At 39.7% G+C, this 25,691-nt stretch overlaps 1 protein-coding gene across 2 annotated transcripts in view; it reads left to right on the top strand.

The window, feature by feature from the left end:
• The window catches only part of EXD2 (exonuclease 3'-5' domain containing 2), a 54,947-nt gene that overhangs the window by 19,696 nt on the left and 9,560 nt on the right, over positions 1-25,691 (top strand). For both annotated transcript variants that reach the window (XM_082733992.1, XM_082733991.1), the window contains 5 exons: positions 11,791-12,047; positions 16,000-16,126; positions 23,630-23,961; positions 24,977-25,083; positions 25,335-25,470. In XM_082733992.1, coding sequence (XP_082590118.1) covers positions 11,833-12,047; positions 16,000-16,126; positions 23,630-23,961; positions 24,977-25,083; positions 25,335-25,470 — 917 coding nt within the window. In that variant the 5' untranslated portion in view covers positions 11,791-11,832. The remainder of the gene's footprint in view (positions 1-11,790; positions 12,048-15,999; positions 16,127-23,629; positions 23,962-24,976; positions 25,084-25,334; positions 25,471-25,691) is intronic.

Below are 25,691 nucleotides of genomic sequence, written 5' to 3'. Positions count from 1 at the left end.
TACATTTCCCTGATGATGAGGGATGTTGATCATCCTTTCATCTGTCTGTTGGCCATCTGGATGTCTTCTTTGGAAAAAAAATCTATTCATGTCTTCTGCCCATTTTTTAATTGGATTACTCATTTTTATGGCATTGAGTTTTATAAGTTCTTTATATATTTTGCCCACTAACCCTTTAGCAGATATGTCATTTACCAGTATCTTCTCCCTTCAGTAGATTGTCTTCTAGTTTTGTTGATTGTTTCCTTCACTGTGCTAAAAAAGTTTTTATTTATTGGGGCACCTGGGTGGCTCAGATGGTTAGGCATCTGCCTTCTGCTCAGGTCATGATCCCAGGTCCTAGGATCAAGCCCCATATCAGTTTCCTTGCTCCTTGGGGAGCCTGCTTCTCCCTCTGCCTCTGTGTGTCTCTCTCTCTCTTTCTCTCATGAATAAATAAATAAAAACTTAAAAAAAATTTTTTTAAGTTTTTATTTATTTTATTTTATTTTTTGATTGAGCATCATTTTACATTTTATTTATCATTTAGGTATCTTCTTTCATGGAGTGCCTGTTCATCTCTTGTCCCTATTTCTTTGAATTGTCTTTTTCTTACTGATTTAAAGGCACTTTTTATATATTTTTATAATATATAATATATAACACTATATATTATATATTTTTAAATATATTTATATATTTATTTATATATAAATATATATTTATATATTATATATAAAGGCAATATTTATATATTCTTTTTCTTACTGATTTAAAGTCATTTTTTATATATTCTGGCTATGAATCCTTTTTGAGTTAAATGTATACCTTAAATGTTTTCTCCCATTCTGTGAATTTACTTTACATTATTTTTTTTAAGATTTTATTTTTAGGTAATCTCTACACCTAACATGGGGCTCAAACTCACAACCCCAAGATCAAGTGTCGCATGCTCTACTGACTGAGCCATCCAGGTGCCCCATCTGTACATTCTTTTAATGTTATCTTTTGATAATCAGAAGCTCTGTATGGCATAGAAGAAGTCTTATCCTACTCATGGTCATAAAGATATTCTCCTAAATTATTTTCTTAGAGATTTGTGGTTTTAACCGTGCACAATTAGATTTACAGGTCACCTGAAATTGATATGTGTTTCTGTGTGTATGTGTGCATATGCATGTGTGTGTGCATGTGCATGTGTGTGTGGAGGCTGTGAGGTAGAGTCAGGTTTCATTTTTTCCCCATATGAATATCCAGTTGTTTTTGCACCATGAATTGAAAAGATAAGCCTTTCTTCACTGCTCAGCAATGCCACTTTGCCACAAAACAAGTATCTGATTATAAGATCTGTTTCTGGGCTCTCCAGGAATCTGTTGTTCTATTCTTGCACTTATGATCACAAACTATCTTAGTTACTATTGTTTTATCATGACTCCTGCCATCTTGTTCTTTTTTTTTTTTTTAAAGATTTTATTTATTTATTTGACAGACAGAGACCACAAGTAGGCAGAAAGGCAGGCAGAGAGAGAAGAGGAAGCAGGCTCCCTGCTGAGCAGAGAGCCGGATTCGGGGCTCGATCCCAGGACCCTGGGGTCATGACCTGAGCCCAAGGTAGAGGCTTTAACCCACTGAGCCACACAGGCGCCCCTGTCATCTTGTTCTTTTTCCAGAATATCTTAGACTTGGTCCTTTACATTTCCTTATTTATTTTATTTATTTCTGCTTTTCAGTTTCTACAAAAAATTTTTCTTGATATTTTGATTGAAATTGTATTGCATCAATAGATCATTTTGTGGGGAGTAACTTCTTATAATATTGAGTTTTCTAATCTAAGAATATTTATTTAGACTTTAATTTCTCCTAAAAATCTATTTATAGTTTTCTGTGATTTAAAAAATTCTATTGTAAATGAAATCTTTTTAAAATTTTGTGTGTTTCTGGTATAAAGAAGTGCAGTTGATTTTTATGTATGTCTCTTTTATTAAGGGACCTTATTAAACTCATTAATTCAAATTACTCACTTATAGTGTCTTTTGGATGTCTGTGTACACTGTTCTATCATTTGAGAAATGACTTTATTTCTTTCCAGTTCTTAAACTTTTTGTTTCCTCTCCTGTTTTACCATGACTAGGATCACAGTGTAATGTTTAGGAGAAGTGGTGATAGTGGGCATCCTTGACTCATTCCCTATCTCAAAATGGCAGTTTCCAACATTTTCATACTAAATATGATATCTGCCATAGGTTGGCTTATAGATCCCTTTACCAGATTAAATACACTACATTCTATTCTTGTTTTTTTAGGAGGTTTTTATTTATTATTATTATGAATAGTTATTGAATTCTATCAAGGGCTTTTCTGCATTTCCTTTTATATTATTTTTTAAAACAGTTTTTAAGGGTAGGGGCAAAGGGAGAGAGAGGAAATCCTCAAGCAGGGTACCTGCTCAGTGTAGAGCCCCATGTGGGTCTCGATGTCATGACTCAGAGCTCATGACCTGAGCTGAGATCAAGAGTCTGACTCTTAACCAGCGGAGCTACCCAGGTGCCCCTTTCTGCATCTTGAGATGACTGTGTAGTTTTTCACCTTTATTCTGTGGTGGTGGTGAAATACATTGATTTTTTTATTTCTGGAGTAAATTCAACTGGGTCATAATGTCTTACTCTTTTCATACATTGCTGAATTCATTTTGCTAATGCTTTTGAGAGGATTTTTTTAAAACTATGTTCATGAGTGATAACTGGCTTATAATTTATTTTTTCTAGAAATGACATGTCCCCTTTTGATAAAAAAGTCATGCTGATCTCATACAACAGGTTAAGGCTTTCCTTTTTTTTCTTTTCTTTTCTTTTTTTCTTTTTTTTTTTTTTTTTTTTTTTGCATTCTCTGAAAGAGTTTGTATAAGATCGCCATTCTTTTTTTCTTAAATATTTGGTTAGAATCTGTTGGGGAAGCCATCTGGAGTTTTTTTGTTTTTGTTTGCTTAGGGAAGTATTTGAATTTTGGATATCATTTTTTTAATGCTTTTGGAGATATTTAGATTTTCTGTTTCTTCATGCCTTTTTTAAAAAAAAGTTTATTTAGTTATAAGTAAGTGATCTCTACACCCAGTGTGGGGCTTGAGCTCCTGACCCCGAGATCAAGAGTGGCATGCTCTTTTGACTGAACCAGCCAGTTGCCCTTGTCTGTTTTGGTAAATTATATTTTTCCTCTAAAGCTGCTTTCAGATTTTAAAATTATGGGCATAAAATTGTTTATAATATCTTCAGACAGTTTTTCTCCCCAGTCTGAAGGATATGTAGGGATCGCTCCCTTTTCATTCTTGACATCACTTGTGCTTCTCTCTTTTTCTTGATTACTCCTTTGGGCTTATCAATTTTATTAGTCTTTGAAGAGAACCAACTTCTCACTTTTGTTGATCTTCTTTATGTTTGTGTTCTGTTTCACTGGTGTCTGCTCTCTTTTTTTCCTTCTACTCGCTTGGGTATAATTTGCTATCCTCCATTAATTCTTCAAACTACTTCAATCTGACCTCCTCCTAGACCACCCTACTGAAACTGATCAAATTGACAGAGTTCTTGTTTTCTACGCCAGCAGATACTTATGTGGACTCGTGTTATTCTAGCTCTCAAAAAGCATCTGCACAGTTCCTATGTAAGATATTCTTCTTGGTTCTCATGTCTTCACACTCTCCTGCCTCCTATCATTCTGTTCTTTCCTCTTTTTCATCTTCTGATTTCCCTTTTACCTCGCACCTGAATGTTGAGGCAGCTCAGACTTGGTCCCTTCTCTATCTAGCCCAGGGATTGCAAACTCATATGCCTACAAGTTCCAGATGGGAAATGTAAATGAAGATGTGGAGTGATTGTTCACATTTTTGAGCATACAGAGATACTCTTAACTTTCATAAAGAAATATGCTCCCTCCTTTTTTTCTTTAAATATAAGACTTCTATGATCTTTTATTTTCCTAGTTTTAATAGAGACATGGATCCTTAGAAATATTTCTTTCTATTAGAAAAACAGTGGTGGGGTACCTAGGTGGCTTAGTTTAAGGGTCTGACTTTGGCTCAGGCCATGATCTCAAGTGGGGTGAGGGGGAGGCTCTGCGCTCAGAGCTGTCAGCCTCTCTCTCTGCCCCTCTCCCCATTTATGCACTCACATTCTCTCAAGTGAATAAATAAAATCTTAAAAAAAAAAAGTGGTATACATCAGTGGTAATTGGAAAATGACAGTTGGCTTCAGTGCTGAGAAGGCATGAACTAAGGAGTTCATGCCTTATAGAAATGAGGAAGTGGTTATGCAGGTCAAGCCAAGGGTTGCCAGGTTGCCCAGTTCTTTAAAGAGAAACTTTGAGGGGCACCTGGGTGGCTCAGTGGGTTAAGCCGCTGCCTTCGGCTCAGGTCATGATCTCAGGGTCCTGGGATTGAGCCCCGCATTGGGCTCTCTGCTCAGTGGGGAGCCTGCTTCCTTCTCTCTCTCTCTGCCTGCCTCTCCGTCTACTTGTGATCTCTCTCTATCAAATAAATAAATAAAATCTTTAAAAAAAGATTTTATTTATTTATTTGACAGAGAGAGATCACAAGCAGGCAGAGAGGCAGGCAGAGAGAGAGAGAGAGGGAAGCAGGCTCCCCGCCAAACAGAGAGCCCGATGTGGGACTCGATCCCAGGACCCTGAGATCATGACCCGAGCTGAAGGCAGCGGCTTAACCCACTGAGCCACCCAGGCGCCCAATAAATAAAATCTTTAAAAAAAAAAGAGAGAAACTTAGAATATAGATTTTTTAAAAATGTGAACTTTATTAATTTTTAAATTTTGGTACAAGTTTTTAAATATGTGAAGACCAAAATAATAATAATAATAATAATAATAATATTAAACGTGTCTGTGGATCAGTGGATGTGTCCATGGACCACTAATTTATGTCCTCTCTGTATTCTTCTCTTAAGTGATCTCATCTGTTTTATAGCTTTTTTTTTCTCTTTTTTTCTTTTTAATTTTTTATTTTTTATAAACATATAATATATTTTTATCCCCCCGGGGTACAGGTATGTGAATCACCAGGTTTACACACTTCACAGCACTCACCATAGCACATACCCTCCCCAATATCCATAACTCCGCCCCCCTTATCCCAACCCCCCTCCCCCCAGCAACCCTGTTTGTTTTGTGAGATTAAGAGTCACTCATGGTTTGTCTCCCTCCCAATCCCATCTTGTTTCATTTATTCTCCTACCCCCTTAACCCCCCCTGTTGCATCTCTACTTCCTCATATCAGGGAGATCATATGATAGTTGTCTTTCTCCGCTTGACTTATTTCGCTAAGCATGATACCCTCTAGTTCCATCCACGTCGACGCAAATGGCAAGATTTCATTTCTTTTGATGGCTGCATAGTATTTCATTGTGTATATATACCACATCTTCTTTATCCATTCATCTGTTGATGGACATCTAGGTTCTTTCCATAGTTTGGCTATTGTGGACATTGCTGCTATAAACATTCGAGTATACGTGCCCCTTAGGATCATTACGTTTGTATCTTTAGGGTAAATACCCAGTAGTGCAATTGCTGGGTCATAGGGTAGTTCTATTTTCAACATTTTGAGGAACCTCCATGCTGTTTTCCAGAGTGGTTGCACCAGCTTGCATTCCCACCAACAGTGTAGGAGGGTTCCTCTTTCTCCACATCCTCGCCAGCATCTGTCATTTCCTGACTTGTTAATTTTAGCCATTCTGACTGGTGTGAGGTAATATCTCATTGTGGTTTTAATTTGTATTTCCCTGATGCCAAGTGATTGGAGCACTTTTTCATGTGTCTGTTGGCCATCTGGATGTCTTCTTTGCAGAAATGTCTGTTCATGTCCTCTGCCCATTTCTTGATTGGATTATTTGTTCTTTGGGTGTTGAGTTTGCTAAGTTCTTTATAGATTTTGGACACTAGCCCTTTATCTGATATGTCATTTGCAAATATCTTCTCCCATTCTGTCAGTTGTCTTTTGGTTTTGTTAACTGTTTCCTTTGCTGTGCAAAAGCTTTTGATCTTGATAAAATCCCAATAGTTCATTTTTGCCCTTGCTTCCCTTGCCTTTGGCGATGTTTCTAGGAAGAAATTGCCACGGCTGAGGTCAAAGAGGTTGCTGCCTGTTTTATAGCTTTAAATATCATTGATATGCTGATGACTCTCAAAATTAGAACTCCAGCCTTTTATATCCACCTGCCTACTTGACATCTTCCCTTCGATGTCTAATAGTCATCTCAAACTTAACACGTTCCTAAAAGAAGTCTTGAGTTTTCTTCCCAAATCTGTATTATCCTTGGTCTTCTCTACCTTTAAGATGAAAATCAGGGAAACATCCAACCCCCTAAGGGCTAACCAACAGAAATGATAGGATTGAAAGTCAGACACATGGGGCACATGGGTGGCTTGGCCAGTTAAACATCGGCCTTCAGCTCAGGTCATGATTCCAGGGTTCTGAGATAGAGTCCTGAGTGGGGCTTCCTGCTCAGTGGGGATCTTGCTTCTTCCCCTCTCTCTCTGCACCCCCACCCTGCTGGTACTGTCTCGCTCTCTCTAGCTCTCCCTCTCTCTTTCTCAAATAACTAAATAAAATCTTAAAAAAGAAAAAAAAAAAAGTCAGACACAAATAGGCAGTTGTGGTATGCTGGGATTCCTCAATAGCAAAATCTATAGAAATTCAGAGAAGTGGTTGCAGAAATAGGAAATAACACAGCATGCTACCAGCTAGAGGTAGAAGTATGGGTTTCCAGACTCTCCTGAGTTACCCATGGTAATGTACAATTGTGCATAAATCACTTATAGAAAGTGAGGTTTCTGCCGTGTTTTGAAGCTAAAACATGTCTTTCTCTTAGGAAGGTGGGGATAGAGATGTTAAATATCTTTCAGGCCCCTGTCTCCTGCCTGGTTTTTTTCTAGAGTCTCTTGCTACAGATGTCCTTGTCAACAGGTGCAAATAACTAGTGCAACAAAGATCGAATGAAGTGGTGAAGGTCATTTTTGAAGAGCATTGTTCTGCAGGCTCAGGCTTCAGGCCTACTGGAGGTCTGCTTCCTTTTCCTTATCATCAGCCCCTTTCCAGTAATACTATCTAGTGCTACCTCCAAAAAAGATGTTGGCTCCCTCTAGTTCTCTAAAAATCTCCTCTGCTTCCCCCTAGCCCAAACCTCAAGTGACTCTCATCTGGACCTTTGTAGAACCCTCCTGACCAGCATCCTTCCTTGGACCCTGTACACCTATAATCCTGCCTCCAGATAGTAAGCAAAATGAGATTTTAAAAATGAAATCAGACCATGTCAGTCCTCTGCTTAAAACCCTTTCATTGCTCTGAATAGAACCAACATGTCTTAATTACTTATCTGTACTTATAAGGACTTACATGCTCTGGCTTCTCTCAGCATCTCTGATTTGTGTCCTGTCCTCTTCCGATCTTCCTGTTTTGTTTTTTTCCCCCTCATATTCTAATTATTACTTGACAGTCTCATTAAGCCTTTATTCTGTCACTTGAAAAAGACAAACTCATTCTTGTCTCAAAGGCATGGTCTTAATTTAAATGATACATAAACTCTGTGGACTAAGGATGCTTATTAATCTGTTCAAAGCCCAGAAGATGGTCCTAAATCATTCTTTACTCTCTGCTGCCATCGTGGGGTCATTTAAAGAATTGTGCGCTTTAGAAAAAGTTTTATCAGCTCTGGACATCCTGAAGCCAAAATGGATTGTCCGCTGGCCCTCAGAAAGGAGACTCTCTAAATCAATGCTAAGTGAATCACTGAAATACATAAAAAGCATTAGAAATTTTGTCTAAAATTTTTTTTAAGATTTTATTTATTTATTTGACAGAGAGAAATCACAAGTAGATGGAGAGGCAGGCAGAGAGAGAGAGAGGGAAGCAGGCTCCCTGCTGAGCAGAGAGCCCAATGTGGGACTCAATCCCAGGACCCTGAGATCATGACCCGAGCCGAAGGCAGCAGCTTAACCCACTGAGCCACCCAGGCGCCCTTGTCTAAAATTCTTGATGGCTTCATTCATTAAAAGTTTTTACTTTTGTATTATTTCATAATGTCTATAACATGTTATTATAGTACTACAAGTGTATAATGTATAAATATGTATTTATAGGGAGCACCTGGGTAGCTCAGTGGGTTAAAGCCTTTGCCTTCAGCTCAGGTCATGATCCCAGGGTCCTGGGATCAAGCCCCGCTTGGGCTCTCTGCTCAGTAGGGAGCCTGCTTACCCTCTCTCTCTGCCTGCCTCTCTGTCTATTTGTGAACTCTCTCTGCCAAATAAATAAAATCTTTTAAAAAATGTATTTATATATGTTTTGTATGTCCAAGCATTTTTTATGAGTTGACTAATCTAAAAAAAAAAAAAAAAATAGTTAAGCGACCAACTCTTGATTTTGGCCCAGGTCATGATCTCAGGGTCCTGGAATTGAGCCCCATGTCAGGCTCCGTGCTCAATGGGGAGTCTGCTTGTGATTCTCTCTCTCCCTGTGCCCTTCCTCCCCACTTGCATGCATGCACTTTCTCTCTAAAATAAATAAATGTTTTAAAAATTCAGAGACCATTGGATTAAATAATGTTAATGAAATTTAAGTGTATTTCTTTTGTTTTTGTTATTAAACATAGCTTTGGTAAATCAAGACTTCCACTGTTTTCCATGAGTAGAAAGTGATGTCAAGGCAAAAAGATCATAGGAAGCAAAAGGGGGAAATAATGAGAAATGAAGACTAGATTAGATATCTTTTTTTTTTTTTAAGATTTTATTTATTTGACAGAGAGAGATCACAAATAGGCAGAGAGACAGACAGAGAGAGAGAGGAGGAAGCAGGCTCCCTGCTGAGCAGAGAGCCTGATGCGGGACTCAATCCCAGGACCTTGAGATCATGACCTGAGCCAAAGGCAGAGACTTAACCCATTGAGCCACCCAGGTGCCCTAGATATCTTATTCTTTAAGCCAAATTGACTCTGCTAAAAACATTCTTCTTCTACTTAGACATTCTGTATAAATTGGGTACCTATTGGAATCACAAACGTTTGAATTCTTAGTGGGAAAACTTTATATGATACGTTAGATCTTAAACATAATCCAGAAACAATATTAAAAAACAACTTATCTACCTAGTTACTTAGTGTATTTTAGACAATGGAACCCAACTGAAAAGATGTACAGATATCCAGCCTTAGGAATTTGCAGTGAGTGTTATGTCCAGTTAGTTAGCAGTGCTGAATATCAGAAGTAGAGATGTGTGGCTTTTTCTCGGAGAGAGCTGGTATATGGAGGAAGGCAGTTATTCACTAATAAAAAGGCAGTTTGGCCACATCTAGATGAATTGTTATATAACAGAAACCAGGAGGGACACCTGGGTGGCTCATTAGGTTAAGCATCAGACTCTTGATTTAGGTTCAGGTCATGAGATCGAGTCCCGTGTTGGGCTCTACATGTGGAGTTTGCTTCTTTCTCTCCTGCTTCCTCTGCCCCTTCCCCCCACCCCACTCTCTCTCTCTTTCTGTCTCTCAAATAAATACATCTTTAAAAAGGAAAAAAAAAAAAAAAGAACAGGAACCAGTAGTCAAGTTTCTTGTAGGTCTCTTTTGGCCTTGACTAAACCCTAAGAAATAGACACAATAGAAATCAAGCGGGCATGCTTTTATTTGAGGATCTGGAAATAGCCCTCACCTCACTGTTAAAGCATTACCTGAGAAGGGAAACCCTAAACCTTCCATGAGTCAAACCATGGTTTTACTTCGTGAAGTAGAAGTCAAAGATGAGGTCCCTCTGAGTTTTGTTTCTCACAGCAGCACTGTGACCTTGACCGTTTCTTCTCTGTGGTCTTGGTCACCTCAACAATGAACTACCTCCCTCAGATTACTTGTAACACTTTGTTTGAACCGCTCCTTTGGTATTTACTGTGTCATTTCTGAGGGTGTGAGCTGGTGTGTATCGTACTCTACCAGTAAGGCTAGAATCCCTCAGTCACGTTCCGTCACTTGCATGCCTTCCTGCCGCAGTGGCGTGTGGCGCAGGGCCTGGCGCAGTTGGCACGTGAGTGAGAGCACCACAGTACCCTGGGCGGCATTCCTCACTGTGGAGAGCTGGGGCAGGCTGTTGGTTGTCGTGAACGGCTGTCCCACGCATTGTAGGATGTTTGACAGCAGTCTGCCCTCTACCTGCTAGATACTTGTGCCCCATCCCCCACTTGTGACAACCCAAAATTTCTCCAGACACTACCAGATGTCCATGGGGTAAAGGAGGGGATGCAAATGAATCTTGGTTGAGAACGCCCTTCTGGATTGGGGAATTTGGGTTCTAGTCTTAACTTTCTCCTTACCCCTCCATGTGTGGGCAAACTGCTTCACCTGTAGGTCCTAAATTTCTTCTCCCCCAAAATGAGAAGGGTGGGATTTCTTGGATGTTTAACCTGGGTTCTGTGGTTAGCTTTAGAGGATTTTGCGTTAATGGGAACTTTGCATGTAAATTTTTCTGGGAATAATTTCTTAATTTTCAGCTTTTTTCCCCTCTGACTTATCTATTACCTCAAAAAGATTAAAACTAGATCAATTAATACATAAAGTGATTTTCAACTCTTTAAGAGAGAAGGATCCTAGCTTATGCTCAATATACCTTTTTTCCCCCTTCCTGAACACCATTTGTGATCATAAAATGCTGAGAAAACACTTTTGTGCTACCAGGATTTATTATATTGGCAGGTCCCACTTACTTGTAGTACTGTATTTTCTACCTCTTTTCAAAAATTGGATCTTGAATCAGTAACAAGGTAAATGTATAGCATGTGATAATGAAAAGTATGTGTTTGTCATTTTCCACTCTTTAGCCTTTTTTCACTTAGACTTTTATTTATTTGTTTGTTTGTTTATTAAAGATTTTATCTATCTTTTTGACAGAGAGAAGGAGCACAAGCAGGGGGAGGGGGAAAGGGAGAAGGAGAAGCAGGCTTTCCACTCAGCAGGGGCTGGATCCCAGCACCCTGGGATCAGGACCTGAGTGGAAGGCACAAATTCAATTACTAAGCCACCCAGGCGGGCCTCACTTAGACTTTTTTTTTTAAGATTTTATTTATTTATTTGACAGACAGAGACCACAGGTAGGCAGAGAGGCAGGCAGAGAGAGAGAGGAAGGGAAGCAGGCTCCCTGCCGAGCAGAGAGCCCCACATGCTAGATCCCAGGACCCCGGGACCATGACCTGAGCCGAAGGCAGAGGCTTTAACCCACTGAGCCACCCAGTTGCCGCTCTCACTTAGACTTTTTTTTTTTTTTTTTTTTTTTTAGATTTTATTTATTTTTTTGTCAGAGAGAGTGAGCACAGGCAGACAGAGAGGCAGGCAGAGGCAGAGGGAGAAGCAGGCTCCCTGCTGAGCAAGGAGCCCGACGTGGGACTCGATCCCAGGACGCTGGGATCATGACCTGAGCCGAAGGCAGCTGCTTAACTAACTGAGCCACCCAGGCGTCCCTCATTTAGACTTTTTAAAACCAGCACATTTCCCGTGACTCTGCCAGCTGTCCTCTGTGTCAGTCTTTACAGCTGCTCACATTTCAGGCTCACGCTGGGGCCCCTTTGTTTAGGCTACACCTTCACAGAGTCCATTGCATTTGCTAGCATAGGCTCAACCTTGGATCTGAACCAAAATTCAGCCAGCCACTTTCTTTGGGAAGTTAAGGATGTCCCTCTTAGACTGTTTTTTTTGTTGTTGTTGTGTTTTTTTGCCAGTTTCATGTTGTACTTGCTGCTGTGGTAGGCATGACCTGTGGCCCTGTTTTCTTCTGTTGCAGGTGAATTCGGAAGGCAAAGCCAGTCCTCTGTCACTCCTTCAAATGGCCTCCCCAAGCGGCTTCTGTGTCTTGGTTCGCTTGCCAAAGCTGATCCGTGGAGGAAAAACACTACCAAAAACTTTGTTGGACATTTTGGCAGATGGCACTATTTTAAAAGTTGGAGTAGGATGTTCAGAAGATGCCAGCAAACTCCTGCAGGACTACGGCCCCGTGGTTAAGGGGTGTCTGGACCTCCGGTACCTAGCTGTGAGGCAGAGGTAGGGTCCATATGAACGCTGGGGTTCTTGGAGCCGCAGGGCAAGTGTCTTAGCAAGATGTCTGGAGTACTGAGAATAGTAAGGAAGCATCCAGAGTTTTTCAGAAACCTAGAGGCTTCTGAGATATATATGAATTTCTGAGGGAATATTCCAACTTCTGAGGAAACTTTAGTTACCTAGGATTGGTCTTTGTAGGGGAAACGTGGATAAGGTGTCTCCATAAGCTAGAGGTTGGAAAACTGATTGCACCAGTGGCTAAATCAGGGCTTCATGTTTTGCTTTTGCTTCTTTTTTAAAATAATTAATTAATTAATTAATTTGACAGAGAGAGAGAGAGATAACAAGTAGGCAGAGCAGCAGGCAGAGGGGAGGGGGAAGCCAGGCTGAGCAGGGAGCCCGATATGGGGCTTGATCCCAGGACCCTGGGCTCATGACCTGAGCCAAAGGCAGCTACCCAACTGACTGAGCCACCCAGGTTCCCCTTGCTTTTGCTTTTTCCGTAGCCCCTCCCCCTGCCATGATATTTTTGGGAATTTCTGATTTAAATCCAGAAGACTTAATGTAAAAGTCTGTATTTGGGGCTTTTGAAAAATCAGATGATTTGACAAAGCGAGGTCAGGGGTTCTAGATGGAAATGGTTGCTGGGGAGAGGTTGGCCTCCTTAGATGCTCATGCTCTGTTTAATCGCCGCAGTCCTCACCTCTGCCATCCATTGTAACCCCAGCTTCTCCAGATAGACACTGGAGTTTGCAAACCCTGCTTTAGGCTAAAACAGTGGCAGACTACTAATTCTATTCTTATGGAAATTCTTTTTTTTTTTTTTTAAGATTTTATTTATTTATTTGACAGAGAGAGATCACAAGTAGGCAGAGAGGCAGGCAGAGAGAGAGAGAGGAGGAAGCAGGCTCCTTGCTGAGCCGAGAGCCCGATGCGGGACTCGATCCCAGGACCCTGAGATCATGACCTGAGCCAAAGGCAGCGGCTTAACCCACTGAGCCACCCAGGCGCCCCATATTCTTATGGAAATTCTATTCTAACTTGTTTTTCAGGGATTGGCAGTGACCTTCATATGCTTGAGTATGTGCGTGGGTGGGTGTCCTCATTTTAATAAAGTGGCGTGAGGTAGCCTCTCTCCCTGCCTCAAATGCCAGACATTGAAAGTTCGGAGGATTTGATAAAGTAAGAGAAGGCCTGATTAAAATCTCATCTTGTCATTTTTTTAGTATAAAATGGAATTTTATTTTAGCTTAGTAGTTTGGCTTATGTAAATACAACTCTTGTAGGCATCAAGTTTTCAAGAAATACATCGACATACTTACTGTAAAGGATTTTAAATCTGTGAAAGTATTTGGAGCATCACCCCAGCAGCCACCTCTCGCCAGGCCTCCCTCTGCCCCACCCTCCCAAGGCACCGCTTCCCCAGAGGTGTCCCCTGTCCCTCTGCTGTTAGAGGCGGTGGGTATAGGAGCTAAGAGTTGACTCTGGAGTGGGCTGTGCAGTGCTGTTCCTCACTTCCTTCTGCGGCAATAATTAGGTTCTCACCTCCCAGGATTGGTGTGAGGATCTCAAGAGTTAAACTACGTGAAGCACTTTAAGTGTGTCCCACAGAGACAGTGCAGTGTACTGCTGTTTTCAGCTCTCACTCTTTATCTTTTGTGTTAAATGTTAATCAGAGATGATTTACTGTAGAGATTGTTGTATATGACTTTGGAATCTTTCCTAGTGAAAATTTGAAATGGCAAAGATGGCCTCTTGTCTTTAATTAATCCTCAAGAAATGCACAACCTTTCCATAGATGTCGTTTAAAAAAGGACTAATGACCTAAATGGAATAAAGTAGCTTGAAAATTAAGTACTGTCCTTCCCCAGGGGTAATGATCTCAAGAATTATGGAATAGCCATGTTTGAAAAATTACACAGCTATTAAGAGGAATGAAATAAGTACATTTATACTTATCATCATGGATGGAGGTCTCTGATATATTAAGTAATAAAGCAAGTTGTAGAGCAAAAAAAACAGAACAAATGCCAAAAACATGTTATCTCCTCCTCCTTAACCATCTGTCTGTGCATAGAAAAGATCTGGAATGGCCACAGTCTACTGTAAGAGTCAGTATTCCCAAGGAGTGGAATTACGGGGTGATAGGCTTTTACTTTCCACCTGTGATGCTTTTCTGTTGTCTGTACTTTTGATAATAAGCATTCATTACTTTTATAGTTTACAACAAAACAAAAGAGATTTTATGTCTCCCAAAGCCTTAATTTTCACTTAATCGAACCAAGACATTATGTATTTTTCCCTAAGTATGTCTGGACCTGTTTCTACTTTTTAGTCAGTGCTGCCTTTTGGGGGTAATGAAATCCATCAATTACTGCTGGTTTTTGTAGAAAAAGACTTCCTTTTCTTCATTATTATAATGATTTCATTTCCTACGGTTCCTGAGGGAGTCCTGCTTACCGTAACCCCACCTCCAAGCCTCCTGCTCTAAAACTTCTAGTCTTTCACTTGGTAGCCAGGAAGTTAGCACCACTTGTGTAGACCAATGTGTTCCTAATTTCACATTTATTTCTTGTTTGGAATCTCCAAACCTTGGACTACTTAATTTTTTCTGTCACCCTGCAGCTATTTTAATCAGAAAGTATTTGAAGGACAGAAAGATTATTTAGGTTGTTTTGTACCTTCACCTGCTCAATGAAAATGCCATTACCATTTTTTCAAATTTGAAAAGTAATTACATGAATACTAGCCAATGCAAATATAGAAACATGTAAAGAAGATAGATAATCACCGTAAGTCCCATACCCAGAGATAATATCATGAACATATGATTGGTATCTTTCTAGTCATCTCTGTGCTTTGTCTCTCTCATACCTAGACTCACACACATACATCTGGAATGTGGTATATATATTAACATAAAGGGACCACAACATATGTTTTCTCCCACAGTCTCTTTTTACTTAACGGTCATGGATATCTTTTCATATTCGTATAGATCTACATCCTTATTTTTTTTAAAGATTGATTTATTTATTGGAGAGAGAGAAAGAGGGAGCACTCAGGTGAGTGGGGGGCAGGGTCAGAGGGAGAGAATCAGCATGTGGACTGCCCGCTGAGCAGGGCAGTGGCAGTGCAGGTCTTCATCCCAGGACTCGTGAGATCACGACCTGAGTCAAATCCAGGAGTCAGATGCTTAACTGACTCAGCCACCCAGACGCCCCCATCCACTTCCTTATTTTTAATAGCTGTATGGAATTTAATTGCAGAGAGATTTAACTAGTCTTTTGTTGATGGATATTTAGGTTGTTTCCAATTCTTTGCTTCTATATAAGTGGTGCCGCAGTGAAGATCATCTTATGCACATTTGTCCATAGGATAAATTCCTAGAAGTGGGATTCGTGAATCAGAGAATGTTCAAAATTTTGAAAGCTCTTTATTGTTAAACTATTTTCTGTAAAGCTTGTAAAAATGGACAGTTCATGAATTTTAGATTAGACTGAGTCTTCTTCATGCTCCAATAATAGTAGATGTAGTTGTTTTTTTAAATCTGCAGGCTGATAAACAAATTATTTATAATTTTTATTTATTTTGTTTGATGTCTAGTGAGTTTGAGTGTCTGCCGTCTATCTGCTTATTGGCCATTTATTTTCTTCTTTATATATATATATATATTTTTTTTTTTAAAGATTTTTATCTATTTGCAGAGATCACAAGTAGGCAGAGAGACAGGCAGAGAGAGAGAGGGGGGTGGGGGAAGCAGACTCCCCGCTGAGCAGAGAGCCGGATGCCGGGCTCGATCCCAGGACCCTGAGATCATGACCAGATCATGATCAGAGGCTTAACCCACTGAGCCACCCAGGCACCCCGTATTGGCCATTTACATGTCTTTTTTTTTGATTTGCCTGTTCTTCTTTTGCCCATTTTTGATACACAACTTACTTATTTCTTGCAGAAACAATTTGCTCTGTAATGGGCTAAGCCTGAAATCACTTGCTGAGACGGTTTTGAATTTTCCGCTTGACAAGTCCCTCCTGCTTCGTTGCAGCAACTGGGATGCTGAGAATCTTACCGAGGACCAGGTACTTCTTGTCAGAGTAGTTGAAGAATGGAAGAGCCATTGCTTGTGAAGGATAGTTGTTCTTGTAATTGTAATCTTCAAATATAAGTGTTGGGTGGAAATACCTGAGAAGAGACTCACTGAAGATAACTGGTCTGTGGTTTATAAATGGTACTTAAGTAACAGAGTAAGAGTCCCTCTTGTGTTTTATATTTCTGAGCAGTTACTGTATGCCAGGCATTTCAGAAAATGTAATTTTTTATTATGAACACAAATGAGTAATTAGAAAACCAGAGTGTGGGGCGCCTGGGTGGCTCAGTGGGTTAAGCCGCTGCCTTCGGCTCAGGTCATGATCTCAGGGTCCTGGGATCGAGTCCCGCATCGGGCTCTCTGCTCAGTGGGGAGCCTGCTTCTGTCTCTCTCTCTCTGCCTGCCTCTCCAACTACTTGTGATTTCTCTCTGTCAAATAAATAAATAAAATCTTTAAAAAAAAGAAAACCAGAGTGTTGTAAGACTTATTATAAGAAACAGTTAGTGGTTCTCCGTCTTCCTCCCACTCAATGGTAACCAATTTCATTTCTTCCTGGTAATTACCATTATATTTTTAAATTACATGCATATATTACTCTTTATTATTTTTCATATTATTTTTTGACTTCTTACAATGGAAGACATGATTTAGTACTCTTGTAATTCCTCTGTTCCCAGACAAATACTTTTCCCCTTCCATATCTTCCCAATATAGGTAAATCATCATTTTTATCAGATTAGTATCTACTTATATTGGTATTATTTATAGCTGAGCCACATAGGAAACTACAGTTTTTTTCTTATATAGCCTCTTGTTTTCTTGTGAGTAATAATTTGTACTTTTGTTTGCTTTCTTTTTTTTTTCTTTTTTAAAATTTTATTTATTTATTTGAGAAAGAGAGAGCACAAGTAGGGGGAAGGGCAAGGGACAAGGAGATACCCCGCTCACTGGGGACCCTGATCCCAAGACTCCCGAGATCATAACCTGAGCCTAAGGCAGACTTAAGGAACTGAGCCATCCAGGCACCCCCTAGCCACATTTTACATACTTGGTTGTTAAGGGTGTATTTCTGTCGCTGCAGAAAGTTCTGTAGGACAGTGCTATGTGTGAACTGACAGGAGGGGGAATTCAGTACTTCACAAATCAGAAGCCCAGTAGCAGTAGAGCCGAAAGCTCTCACATTTATTACCGAACCAGCCTACTGGTGCAGAGGCATAATAACAGAGAAAAATCATTTCCCTGCTAAAACATGTCTGTCGGCCATGACAGGATAGAACACATGGTCTTCATGCAGCTTAATTAAATATGTGGTGCCAACTAGGTGTGCCACCTCATGAAGCGTGATGCCTTCTAGACCCAGTCTGGTTCTTCTTTAAAGATTTATTTATTTATTGGAGAGAGAGAAAGAGGGAGCACTCAGGTGAGTGGGGGGCAGGGGCCTCCTATTGGAATTATACCTGATTTTATTACCAGTTTTCACCCGAATCTACTGGGGGAATGGGATGATTCTGCTTTTGTTTCTTGGCTGGGAATCACTTATTTCTGAAAGTCTTGTGAGAAAACGTGGCAAGAGCCACACAAAGCAGATCGGTGGCCAAAAAGCTGTTTTCTTTGTTTTCTATCTACCTATTAACTGTTTCAAGCCCGGATTCTTTAATGGAACCCTATATCTTTTCTTGGCCGGTTCAGACACGTGAGGTGACTTACTCCTTTTGTTTTCCCTTGGAGCCCTCCCTTCCAGACAGAGTCCATCATCATCCTGCTTCCAGAGCTGCTGCCCAGCTCTGACCCTGGAATCTGCATTCACCATCAGCCTAGGGAGTCCTATCACCTTTCTTCTGGAGCAGATCCTCTGTCTTGCAAATTCCATGTCTTTTCCCTTCCTTGTCTTGGAGTACATTAAGAAAGGGAGCAAAGGAAGCTCATTTGTGACACCCTCCATGTCCGAAAAGATATTGCCTTGCCTGTCTGTGAACTGATATTTTTGCTGAGTATGGCTATTTATGGTGAAAATCATTTTCCTTCAGAACTTCAAAGGTAATGTTCCCTGTCTTAGAGCTTCCAGTATTGATACTGAGCATGTCGTTTGTTTTTCTTTCTGGAGAATCTTCACTTTATTCTTAGTTCTTAAAATTCATGATGGTATACATTAGTGTGGGCTATCTTCCATTTTAGTATTAGAAGCCAGTGGACCCTTTCAATCTATCTTTCAGTTAAGAGAATTATTCTCATAATATTTCTATGAAAATTTCCCTCCCTTTTGTTTTTAGAACTCATATTATTTAGATGTTGGACCCCCTTGAATTGATTCTCTGATTTCCTAGGAAAAATATTTTCTCTCTTTGTGTTTTTTGTTTTACCTTCTAGGAAATTTCCCCAAGTTTGTCTTCTAACATTTCTATTGAATTTTTAATTATTCCTTTCATAATTGTAAGTTACAAGAGATTCTTAGTTTCCTCTGAATATTCGCTTTTAAAATAACTTTGTTTTTGTATAAGAGATATAATATCTTCTGTTATCTTTGAGTATTAAAGATTTCTCAGGTTTTCTTCTTCCTGTATTTCTTCATTTTCCTCTGAGTTCCTTATTTGAAATGTTTGATTTGGTCTTTGTCTTTCACATGAAATATTTTTCTTAAATGTTTAGATCCTTGGCTGTCCATTCATATTTAAAGACACCTTAAAAAGTTGATTGGGCTCATCAACTATTGAATGAATAAGTAAAATATTGTATAGCCTTACAATGGAGTATTTTTCAGAAATACAAAGGACACATGGTACATGCATGGATGCATCTTGGGAACATTATGCTAAGTGAAAAAAAGCCAGTTGGAAAATATCACATCAGATTCTATTTTTATGAAATGTTCAGAATATAAAAATCAATAGAGACAACATAAATTAATGGTTGCCTAGGGCTGAGAGACATTGAGGATGACTGCTACAGGGTATTAGGTTTCTTTTTGAGGTGATGGAAGTTTTTCTAACAACGCTTGTGGTGATGGGTTGTGCAGTTCTAGTTTACTAAAAACCCAGAATCTTGCACCATCTGAAAAGACATGTGTGGAACAATTGGAGACATTCGAATAGAACTGTGTATCATTGTACTTTGTCACTTTTAAAGCTCTTGGGTGTGGTAATCATGAGGTCATGTAGAAGAATGTCCTTGTTCATAAGAAGTACATGCTGATGAAGGATCATAATCGCTGCAACTTAATTTTGAAATGTGTTCAGGCAAAAAAAAAAGTGTGTGGTGTCCATATTATAAAGTGATAAAGCAAATATTGACGATTGTGAATGTCAGTTGGCATTATGCTTTTTTAAACATTTTCTCTGGGTTTGAAAACTCTTAAAATAAAAAGTTGGGGAGGAAATGGTAATTGCTACCAATCTTAAAGCCAGATTTGTGGTCCTTATTATTGTGAGAATTCAGAATTCCTAAAGACTCTTACTCATTCTTTTTTTTTTTTTTTTTTTTTAAGTTTTTAAGTTTATTTATTTTCTTTAGTAACCTCTACACCCGGCACGCGACTCGAACTCGCAATCCCAAGATCAAGGGTTGCACGTTCTTCCTACTGAGCCATCCAGGTGCCCCTGTTCATTCTTTATTTCAATAATGTTTATTGTTTATTTCATTCTAATTATAAACATAATGCTTAATGAGATTTTAGAAAATACAGGAAATCATGTTTAAATTTGAATTTTCAGAAATGGGTTGAGAACATAGCAAATAGAGCCAGGGCTTTTGACCACTGGGCGTTATTATCAATACCTGTAGATTACAGTCACATGTCAGTAACTGAAACTCTTTTTTCCTCAGGCTACTCAGTTTCTCCAGAGATGAATCATCTAGTCTTCTGCCCAAGAGGTATAAGCCCCTCTGCTTATATTCTGGTTGCTGAGTGGGGAAAGGTGTTGGTAGTTTCACCAAGCCATATGTACACTTTCCCATAATCCCTTTTCCAGGTGACACTTTGCCCCCACCCTGCACCAGGCCTGGTGTTACTAGATCCAGATCCTCTATGAGTCAGCCATTATATGACTTAAACTTTTGCTCTTCTGGGGTTAGAGAAGGAGTCATTGCCACCCCTGGGGTATAAAGGAGAAGGTCTAGAGTCCTAAGTGTTCTTTATGGAAGCTTGCACCTATCTTCTTGTTTTCACCCCTACTTGTACTTACTTTCACCGAAGTACCTGGTGCTTCCCATTCCTAATGCTTTGCCATTCTCTGTGGCTCAAATTGACTTGATTCTTGGATTTTTGGCTTACTACCTCCATAGGTCTAGCTTTTAGCCTTCTCTTGTTTGCTGAGTTGGTCACCACTTGTTCATCCTTCCAAAATGTTATTATTGGAAAGATTTAGCTGGTATCTTCAGGTTAACATTATCCTGTAAGAGACTTTTGGGAGTCAAATTCTCTGAATTTGTTTTCTGTAGCTATTTCTGACTTTCTGTGACTAGGAGTAAGTCACTTCTTTGTGCGTTGGTTGGTTGGTTTCTTTCTTTTAGCAGTTTTATTGAGGTATCACTTACATACAATAACATTCAGACATTTAAAGTACACAGATCAGGGTACCTGGCTGGCCCAGTCTGTAGAGCATGTGACTCTTCTTCTCAGGGTCCTGAGTTCAAACCTCATGTTGGACATGGAACCCACTTAAAAAAAAAAAGTGTACAAATCAATGGATTTTAGTATTTTTATAGAGTTGTGCAATCATCACCACTATCTAATTTTAGAACATTTTTATCCCCCAAAAAGAAACTCCGTAGTGATTAACAGTCACTCCCCATCCTACAGTCACTTCCCATCCCCTGCCACAACACCTTAACACTGGGCAATCACCACTAATCTACGTTTTGTCTTTATAGATTTGCCTATTTTGGACATTTCATATAAATGGAACCATACAATATATGGTCTTTTGTGATTGGCTTCTTTTTTTTTATTTTTTTTTTAAAGATTTTATTTATTTAACAGACAGAGATCACAAGTAGGCGGAGAGGCAGACAGAGAGAGAGGAGGAAGCAGGTTCCCTACTGAGCAGAGAGCCTGATGTGGGGCTCGATCCCAGGACCCTGGGATCATGACCTGAGCCGAAGGCAGAGGCTTTAACCCACTGAGCCACCCAGGCGCCCCTGTGATTGATTGGCTTCTTAATTTTGCATGTTTTTGTGGTTCATTCATGTTATAACATTTATTGGTAGTTCATTTCTTTTTATTGCTATGCAATAGTTCATTGTATGGATATACTACATTTTATTTATCCATCATCAACTGGTGGGGATTTGGATGGCTTTCATTTTTTGGCTGTTATGAAAAATGCCACTATGAATATTTGTGTATAAAATTTTATGTGGACATATGTCATATGTTTTTACTTATCTTGGATATATACCTAGGAGTGGAATTGCTGAGTCATAACCTTTATGTTTAACTGTTTAACGAACTGCCAGACTGTTTTGCAAAGTAGCTGCACCATTTTATATTCTTACCAATAATATACGAAGGTTCAAATTTTACACATCCTTACCAACTCTTGTTATTGTCTATCTTTTTGATTAGAGCCATCCTAGTAAGTATGAAATAGTATTTGATTGTGGTTTTGATTTACGTTTCCCTAGTGGCTGATGATGCTGAACATCTTTCCATGTGCTTGTTGACTATTTATGTATTTTCTTTGGAGAAACATCTATTCAGATCCTTTGCTCATGTTTTATTTTATTTTTAAAGATTTTATTTATTTGACAGAGACACAGTAAGAGGGAACACAAACAGGGGAAGTGGGAGAGGGAGTAGCAGTCTGCCTGCTGAGCAGGGAGCCTAATGTGGGGCTTGATCCCAGGACCCCCAGGATCATGACCTGAGCCGAAGGCAGACACCTAATGACTGAGCCACCCAGGCGCCCCTTTTGCTTATATTTTAATTGAGTTGTTTTTGTATTGTTGACTTCTGAGAGTTCTTCATATATTTTGAACGCTTGTCCCTTATTAGGTATATAATGTGTAAGTATTTCCTCCCATTCTTCAGGTGGTCTTTTCACTTATTTGACTGAGATCATCATTTGAAGCAAAAAATATTTTAATTTTGATGATGCCCAGTTAATCTATTTTTTTCGCTTATCACTTACGCTTTTGGTGTTGTATCCAAGAAATCATTGCCTACCCCAAGGTGATGAACATTTACTCCTATGTTTTCATTTACGAGTCTTAGGTTTTAGCTCTTACATTTAGGTTTATGACCCATTTTGAGTTCATTTTTGTGTGTGATATAAGGTAAGGGTCCAACTTCATTCTTTCACATGTGGTCATCCAGTTGTCTCAACAGCATCTGTTGAAAGTGCCTTGGTTTCCTTATCATTTGAAAACAGTTTGTTAAAAGAGCACTTTAAAAGAAAAATTTATTTATTTGAGAGAGAGAGTGAGACAGAGAGAATGAGCAGGAGGAGAGGCATGTTCCCGCTGAGCAGGGAGCCCAATGTGGGGCTAGATCCCAGGACCCTGGGATCATGACCTGAGCTGAAGGCAGACATTTAACTGACTGAGCCACCCAGGTGCCCCTAGAAAACACTTTAAACTCTTCCCATTCAAACACAGTTTTTTCCAGTGGGAGACAGCTGGGTGGTAGATTATAGATTGTTGAGTCTAGATGGAAAATTTTATCCAAACCTGTTTTATTCTAAAAGCATAGTAAATCCTTCCTAATAGTATTATTTACCAGGCTTGGTTACTAAAGGTAAATTAAAGGAATTTTAAAGTCTTTACTCCCTTTTTTGGGAAAAGCTCTTAATGATAGTCTTGGCTACTTTTATTTATGACCAGCTCTCCTGTCAAGTTGTTTGGGAGAGTGACTTACCGTTATTGTTATGGTAGATTATACCATATAATCTGAAATTTATTCATTTCAGAAATGAGCCCTTGTGACTTTTGACTTGAGGCCCATGCTTGAAACCTGTTTGTTTTCCACATCTTATTAATAGGTATGGCAGGTTGTTTCTGATTGGCAATTACACAGACCTCTCAGTGAATCTTGTTTTCAGGTGGTCTAGATGATGGCCACCTCCAACGTGAATTTCATGGACTTGTCACACTTGTGGGGACTGCTCTTTTTTCTCAAATTACCAAACTTGAGAAAAGTCTGTCCATCAGGTTTGGTAACAAAGAGAAAGAAACTTCACTGGTTTGTATAGGTTAGGATTTTTGAATATTCAAAGTAAGTCATTATTTTAGCTAAAATAAGTTAACTTTAGCTAAAATAAGTTAACTAAAATAAGTTATAACATAGATAAGAAACATGAAGATTCATTATACTATTCAGTTTACTTTCATATAGTGCAAAATATTTCATCATAAAAGGTTTTTAAGAAGTACACAGTGCTTCGGGTATTGTACATCTTGAATTAGAATCCTGAAAGTTGTCTGTGTCTTTGTAACTGACTTGGCAATTGCTCTCTCTGGTGTGCCTTCCAGATTCCACTGATCTCTGACTTTTCTCTTCAGGTGATTTATGCTGCCAGGGATGCCCAGATTTCAGTGGCTCTCTTTCTCCATCTTCTTGGATACCCTTTCTCTAGGAATTCAACTGTAGACGAAAACGATGACCATGTGGGTTGGAGAAAAGTCTTGGAAAATTGCCAGGATATGGTAGACATCCCATTCCGAAGCAAAGGACTCAGCCGACTGGGGGAAGAGGTTAATGGGGAAGCAGCAGAAACTCAGCAGAAGCCAAGAAATAAGAAGTCTAAGACAGATGGAATGACGCCAGGCAACCACCAAGGGAAAGACCCCAGAAAGCATAAAAGAAAGCCCCTGGGGGTGGGCTATTCGGCCAGGTAACTGAGTTGTTCTCTGTCTGGTAGAGAGAGATGCAGAGGCCCAGCCTCCAGCAAAAGGCATGATGCCTCATCTTAGGTCTGGGGAGAAGATTGTGTGGTAGGACGATGGTGCTCAAGGGGTTAATTTTTCCCCCCAGAGGTTAATTTTTTTTTTTCCCTTTCCTTCAAGGACATTTAGAGCTAACCTTTGGTCTATTTATGTGTTTTCCTCCTTTTCCCCTTCTTTTACTTTCTAATTTTTAGAATTGAGTGCCCATAAGGAGAGCTTAACCTAGCTTTGTCGCTGATCCTGGTATGATTTGAGCCCTATAACCTCTCCAGTTATAAATGAGGGTATAATTATTACTCCTTGCTTGCTCAGGATAGCTGCGAAAATGAATGGCATGAATTGCCTCATACATTTCAGGAGAAATGCATCATCTGATTTCCTGTTCATTTGGTATTTGATTATTTAGAAAGGCATCCAGCTCTAAGCCAATATTATTCTCTAACCAGTGAGAGTTTTTCTGTACAACTTAACGCCTCTGTTGCAGAAAGATGACTAATAAGTGCTTTGGAGTGGAAGTTTGGTCCCTGTAGCAGAATGCCTTTAGGAATTGGATGATTAAATTGAAGCCAGTATTGCGTATGAGCCAGAAATAAACCCATGTGGCCCTCATTACTTTGGCTTGAAGTTCTTTAATTTTAATTTACTTTGTTTAACCCAATGATTACTCTGTAGAGCAGTGTTCTTGGTGCTCTGTTCCTGTTCGCTTTCACAACAGAGCTGTTGTATATATACTACCCAACTCACTCCTTGTTCCATAAATATAAAAACTAGCTAAACGAATTCATTTTTAGTTCCTAGCCCCATGAAGATGGAGGAACAATCAAGACTTTTTGCCCCATTAGTTTTTTTTCCATAAATATAATATTGGACCCTAGTGTTGAGAATAGCAGTCACTCAGAAGACAACATAGATCAAGCTACCTTGATCCATAGGTAGTTTTATTAATCTCTCCTTTCCCTGCAGAAAATCCCCTCTGTATGATAACTGCTTCCTCCATGCTCCTGACGGACAGCCTCTCTGCACTTGTGACCGAAGGAAAGCTCAGTGGTACCTGGACAAAGGCATTGGAGGTGTGAGACTCACCTGTCCTTGCATTTGCATTTAGGTGCACGTGGGTATTGGCAGGAGTGAGGAGAGAGACAGAGAGACAAGGGGCAGGGAGGAACAGAAGAAGGCAGAACGACCTTGAGACAAGTGGGACATGGCTATTCAAAACCCAGAAACCCTACTCTCTGCCAGGACACTACAGAGAACATTTCAGGTGGGGCTTCTTTCCAGAGGGATGGGTGGGCAAATGCTGGTCTCTTATCTTTTCTCTCAGAGCTGGTGAGTGAGGAGCCTTTTGTGGTCAAGCTGCAGTTTGAACCCGCAGGAAGACCTGAATCTCCAGGAGACTATTACCTGATGGTTAAAGAGAACCTGTGTGTAGTCTGTGGCAAGAAAGATTCGTACATTCGGTGAGTGTGGGGTTCAGCCACCCAGATTGTCTGCCTCTGATGGAAGTTGCCTTTGTAGCCACATGTGGGGCTCTCAGGGGTCTTGGTTGAATCTGCCAATTTCGGCTGAGAGACGTGTCCATAGGGGTCATCTCAGTACTCCTGAGAACTTCTGCCATCTGTATGGTCCTTTTCATGCTCTCCTGTCTGTCTTGGGTCCCATTCTTGGTTTCAAGAATGCA

Source organism: Mustela nivalis (assembly GCF_964662115.1).
Source record: "Mustela nivalis genome assembly, chromosome: 6".
NCBI lineage: Eukaryota > Metazoa > Chordata > Mammalia > Carnivora > Mustelidae > Mustela > Mustela nivalis.
This window is presented reverse-complemented; position numbering and strand designations above follow the sequence as displayed.